This window comes from Priapulus caudatus, unplaced genomic scaffold (genome assembly GCF_000485595.1).
Source record: "Priapulus caudatus unplaced genomic scaffold, Priapulus_caudatus-5.0.1 Scaffold1184, whole genome shotgun sequence".
Lineage (NCBI taxonomy): Eukaryota > Metazoa > Priapulida > Priapulimorpha > Priapulimorphida > Priapulidae > Priapulus > Priapulus caudatus.
In genome coordinates this window covers 25,368-31,651 of record NW_014578245.1, presented here as the reverse complement: position 1 = coordinate 31,651, position 6,284 = coordinate 25,368, and the positions used below count along the sequence as shown (strand labels likewise).

At 51.2% G+C, this 6,284-nt stretch overlaps 1 protein-coding gene across 1 annotated transcript in view; it reads left to right on the top strand.

The window, feature by feature from the left end:
• LOC106815720 (high mobility group protein HMGI-C-like) overlaps positions 1-4,388 on the top strand; it is a 20,343-nt gene extending 15,955 nt beyond the window's left edge. The window contains exon 4 of the mRNA XM_014820221.1: positions 4,158-4,388. Coding sequence (XP_014675707.1) covers positions 4,158-4,388 — 231 coding nt within the window. The remainder of the gene's footprint in view (positions 1-4,157) is intronic.
• Positions 4,389-6,284: the final 1,896 nt, after the last annotated feature.

Sequence of the window (6,284 nt, the reverse complement as noted above, 5' to 3'; positions counted from 1 at the left end):
ATCCACCAAATCCACCCCCAGAATCTCACCAATCCACCCCCAAATCCCAATCCACCCCCAAATCCACTTGAAATTTACTCGGAACGCCTATTCATTTACCAAAATGATGGCAAATCACTGAAATCACGAATTCATGAATTCAGTTTAACCCTAACCTAACCCTAACCCTAACGCCTAAACCCTAACAACATCACTTGAATTCACGTAAATTGTGGCAAGTGTCAGAGGTATTTGGTGAATTTCAGTGGATTTGCTATCATTTGGTTAACATTTGAGTAGAGTTCCGAGAAATTTTTAGTGGATTTGCGTGATTTGGGGGTGATTTGGTAGGATCTTGGGGTGGATTTGGTGTTCGGGTCGTGGGATTTTGGTGGATTTGGTGATTGGGGCGTGGATTTGTGGCTTTGGGTGATTTGCCAGTGAATCGGTAGACCCCCTCACGCACTGACACATCGGCCCTCTGAGCGATGCCAGTGCTTTTGTGTGCTATCTCACATCTCATAATTAAGCTTACCTCAACTGGCATCTCAGAAACACAATTCGTGACAGTAGGCCGTTACATGATTGTTAGCATGATCGTTACGATGCATTGTTACATGATTTGTTACATGATGCTTCATGATTCTTACATGATTGTTACATGATTGTTACATGATTGTTACATGATTGTTACGATGATTCGCGTGTTCCAGTGAACCCCTTGTGCTTTCTTCTGGGATTCCTTGTGCAGTTACCATCATCAAGACGTGTTCCTGATCGTGTAGGGTCTCTCCCTAAGTATTTCTCCCCCTTTCTTGCCTTTCGTTTTGGCTAATTCCCTCCCTCACGTTCCTCCTTCCTTACCTTCCTGCCGCCTCTGTTTCTTCTGGACGCTCTCTGCTCTCTCTCTCTCTCTCTCTCTCTCTCTCTCTCTCTCTTTCTCTCTCCCTCTCCGCCTCTTGCTCTCGTTCTCTCTCTCTCACTCTCACTAGCTCGCTCGCTCTCTCTTTTTCTAGACCCCAATCTCTCCCCCCATCCCCTTCCTCCTCTTCCTGCGTCTTTGTCTTTTCGACTATATAATTTCCTGCAACGCGGCAGTACCCCGTAAGACATAACGACGACGGCGATGACGTCAGGGCGGAACGCGTCAGAGATGCCCGGATGCAGTTGCCTCACAATTGGCCGACGAAAGGCTCTCTTCCGTCGACTCTTCCGCTTGCTTTCGTCTTCTTGTCGGACTCTTCCGTCGGCTCCTTCCGTCGACTCTTGAGATGAACGCCGAAACCGACGACGAGCCCGACGCGGAGACTTCGACAAAAATTAGCAACTTAATTTCTTAATTACGCAGCGATACGACTTTACGCAAGCGGCGAATTAATTTAGCCAAGAAATCCCGGTCGAGTCGGTCGGCGGGGGCGGCGGCGGAGAGCGTGGGTGGAGTCGGGAGCTGTGACGATAGAGAGGTGGGCGTGTCTCACCCGATAGCGGGGAGGGTGCGGACCGACGGTCGTATGCAAATCAACGCGAAGTGGTCATAATTGGGAAGAATTTATTTGTCGGGAGTGAGGAGTGGGTGGGGTGGGGTCAGGGGGGCGTGACGCGCGGACCGACGGCCGGTCATCAAATCACTCGAAGTGTTCATAATTGGGAAGAATATATTGTCCGGGGAGTGAGGAGTGGGTGGGCGGTGGGGGCGCGACCGACGGCTGCCCGTATGCAAATCCACGCGAAAAAAATTAAGTGTTATAATGAGAAGAAATGTTTTTTTCTGGGTCGGGAGTGGGGTGGTGCGTGGGGTGCGGGGCTTGGGGGTGGGGCTGGCGCCGCCTACTCGCTATCGCATCTTGCGGCACCCCTCCTCCCGAGGCGTGTGCCGGCCTTCTGGGAGGGGTTGGCCCGCGTCTGCGTTTTTTGTTCATTCAGTTCAGCCGCATTGAAGCCGCGGCGAGCGAGCGAGAGAGTGGGGAGCGGAGGGGGAGGGGGCAGTGCGCGGGGCCGCGGTGCGGTGCGCTGCGTTTAAGGAGTTTAAAAGACATATTGTTAACAACAGGGCTGCAGCGCTGAGCCAAAGCGTGAATGCGATCGGGGTTCGCGATTTCCGGTTGTCGGACGCACTCGGCGCGCCGCCACACACGCAGGCAGGCGGCACACACCCGCGTCGTCAGCCAGCGCGTAGCTTTTTCTGCTGCTGCTGCTGCTGCTGCGGCTGGGGTGGTGGTAGTTGGCTGAAGGGCTGCTGGTGGTGGTTGTGGTAGTGGTGTGATGGCTGCTGATTGTGTGTAGTGGTGGTGGTTGTGTTGCGTGGGCACTACTGTGTGGTTGTGGTAGTGTGGTGTGATCTGATTGTGGTGGTGATGGTAGGTGGTGGTGTTTCTGATTGTCCGGTGGTGGTGGTGGTCGTGGTGCGTCGGTGTGTGGGCATGGTAGTTGTGTGTTGGGGGGCTTGCTGGTGGTGTTGTTAGTGGTGGTGGTGATGCTTCATTTGGTGGTGTGGTGGTGCAGTGGTTTGCGTGCTGGTGTGTTGGTGGCCTAACTGTGTTGGTGTAGTGATGCTGATTGGGTGGAGTGGTGGTGGTGGTGGTGGTGTGGTGTCGTGCTGCCGTGGTGGTGGTGTAGTGGTGGTGGTTGTGGTGCTGCTGCGGCTGCTGGGTGGTTGTTGGGGCGGTGGTGGTGGTGCTTGCCTGCTGCTGCTCGTGTCGTCGTGCTGGTTCGTGGGGTGCGGCGGGGTGCGTCGTGCTGGTGTTGGTGTTCGTGGTGGTGGTGTGGTGTTGTGGTTGTGGTTGGTGATGCATGCTTGCTGCTGCTGGTGAGTGCGTTGTTGTGGTGCTGCTGCTTGCGCCTAGCTCGGGTTGGTGGTGTGGCGGCGGCAAGATGGTGTGAGCGTGTTGTGTGGTTGTGCTGCCAGATGGTGATGGTACTGCTGCTGCTGCTGCTAAGTTTGTGAGCCAAACCCCAGACTAAACCGTGTAAAATCTAACGCGGGGTTGAATGAGACGTCGTGTGTCTTCGGCTATTGGTCCCATTCTCTAAAACACACCCTCATCCACTCATTCGGTGCATCCCTCTTGTTGCAGCAAGAACGAGTGCGTGCGCGAGCGCTCTGTGTTTGTATTTGTATTGAATGAAAACGCGCATGTAACGATTGTTGGATTCAGTAATCGCCCGCGTTACGGAAAGGGATGCGTTCCAGAAAAGAACCCGTTCGTAACGCGAATCACATGGCAAGCGCGAGTTTTTTTTGGAAAGAATCGTAGTTTCTACCACGGTTAAGCAGGTCGCGCGCGTATATACTACAGGAAACATATACTTATACATATATATATACATACACCCACCACCCCCCAGTTGCAAGGTTTTTTGGTGTACAAAATCTGCCATGGGCAAGCAGGTTGCGTGTTAACCGTACACAGCTAGGGCACAAGTACTGCACACATCTATCCCCTAAAGTCGATCACGACTTGGCTTCAGTAACTAATGTCACCGAGCGATGGGTTATCGAATGGAGGGGTCTGGAGAATCGGATCGTGTTTTTGAATGTATGCTGACGAGGTTGTTGATGACGGATAGTTAAAGAGTCAATCCTCTACGACTCGACAGGCATGTAAGACCTCCATAACAAGGCCTCCGTAACGGATCTGGGATCTGTCTCGGGGCGATGTTATGTGGGCTGCGTGTCCTCAAGAATAGCCCAGATATGCTAGTTCGGTGTGGGAGGTAGTTTTAATGTGGACGCGTGCAAGGTAGTCTTGGCTCTTCCACTGCTACACTTGCTAGGGCCCATAGTAACACCAACTTAGGGATGCGTGATCGATCCATATTAAAAAGTGCCAAGATGTATGTATGACAATCGGCCTGTTTATCATGTTGGGCTTATAAGGTTAGGGTTAGGATAAAGGGTAGGGTTACGGTTATGGTTATGGTTAGGGTTAGGGTTAGGGTTAGGGTTAGGGTTAGCATCAGGGTTAGGGCTAGGGTTAAGGTTAGGGTAAGGGTTATGGTTAGGATCAGGGTCAAAATTAGGGTAAGGCTTAGGCTTAGGCTTAGGGTTAGTGTTAGGGTTAGGGTTAGCATTAGGGTTGCGGTTAGGGTTAGTCTGGCTAAGGTTTGTAAGTTCTCGCTTGTCCATGTTAAAGATTCCCCATCATCCACTCATGTTATTCTGTTTTTTTCCATTGCAGGCACCGACAGCGGCACCAAAGAGAGGGCGAGGTCGACCGAGAAAATGGGTGAGTGACGTCGCTCGCTGCGGAGGCGTGAGGGGTGGGATTCATTATCAACCATTGCTTATCCTTTCATTCCACTCTGCTCAGCCTCATATGAATCCCGGGCATACTTTTTTGGAATCTTCGACTCATCTTTCTTCATTCTTTGTCATCTCGCCGACGAAGCGCACACAGATTTTTACGTAGATTACGGAGCCGGACAGACCTTGAAACTGTCAGCAGCAGCAAGGCAGACCTTATAGCAGCAGCAGCAGCAGCAGCAGTTGGGCTGACATTGCAACGATCAGCAGCAGCAGCAGCAGCAGTTGGGCTGACATTGCAACTGCAGGGAACGGTAAGAATGCTATATATATATATATATATCGGTATAATATGTGTATATGTAGAGGGGAGGGAGGGGAGAAGGAGGAATTAGCGAGTGAAAATTTGAAGGCGACAGGTTTCCTTTGATGTGTGATCATTAAAAACCGCCTGCTCTGTTAGAGTGGTTCACGCTGAAGCATAGAACCATCACACAGTAAACGCTCTCACTGCACGTGCAGGAGGCCGCACGATAGAGTTACTGCAATTGTATCGCATTCTGTTGAACGACTGGGACCTGGCGGTCCTAACCTGGACTTCAGTCCGGTTATTTCTCTCGATTTCCCCCTCCCCGCCATCCTCTCGTCCCTTTCTATCGTCTCTCTCAGTTCATGCCCCCACATTTCCTCCCTCTGCTCCCACTCTTTCCTGTGCGCGTGCACGCGCGAAAGCACTGACGTACGTACGCACGCGCACACGCTCGTACGCACGCACACACGCACGCACGCACGCACGCACACAAACACAACAACAGCAACCCATGCCCGGCCTAACGCAAGGCTACGCGAGCTCAGAGCATAGATCTCTACTTTAGATTCATATTCAGGCCATCTCTCTCCGGTGTCTGTATATTCTGGGCCAGCGATGCCTGTCCTTGGCAGTCCTACTACCGATTCCGTACTACCAAACAGCAAAATACTAACCTATAAACAAAATGAACCGACACGACCAACCGAGCGTACGTTCGTTGTTCTCTCTGCCACGCGCTTGTCTGTTTTTTTTTTGGCGGAAAACTGGCAGAACGTTTGCTCTTCGTGATTTCGAAATAAAATCCGAACTGCCAGTTTCCCCCCCGGCTTTCATCCACCGGGGTTTTATACTCTGGTGGAGGATTGGATGCGTGATTGCGTAGCGCGTTTGATGTTTATCTTTGTAGTAACTGACTTTGTTGTAACGGGGCAGTCGTCGCCATTGTCGTCGTAATTATCATTGTCGTCGTCGTCACCGTTATTACTAGAGCAGAATGACTGTGGTCGTTAATAACAGCAGCAGCATCACCACCAGCAGCACCAACACCACCGCCGCCGCCACCACCATCTCCACCATCATCACCACCACCATCATCATCATCGTCACTTCATCAAGCATTTACCTCTTTCGGGATTAGTACATCCAAACATTGTCAATCAAGCAAAAAGAATTTTACGCCCGATTTTTTTTTCCAGCTGGTAATCTTTCACACATCTTCAGCTACTAGGCTCCCGCTGCTGGCAAATATCAGGAAGTATAGTGAGTGAACTATGTATAAGTGAGGGGTTTATTCGAGCAGCCGTCCACACACGAATGGCTAAGCAAACAAAGCAGGAAAAAAAGTAAAAAGTTGAACACACGGGGTAGTGATGTACAAATAGCGTAGTAGGGCCAGTGTACCCGCGAGTGCCCCTTCCCCCCAACACACACACACCCGTGTTACGGCACCACTCTGAGGGATGTGCTCGTATTTAACTTCTGTTGTGCAGATGTACGTAGCCGGAAAGACATGATCACGCTTACGCATGCGTACATTTACACACACGCACACAGGCACGTGCAAACACACATGCACATTCCTTGTAAGAATAAGGATGAAGAGAAAGTGAGAAATAATATTTGGCGTACATCTCCTCTCTCTCTCTCTCTCTCTCGCTATTCTTACCCATCCTCACTCTCTGTCACAACCCCCTACTTGTCGTCATGGTGAATGCTAGCCGCTTACGTCACAGCTGCTTCAGCCCTCGCTGC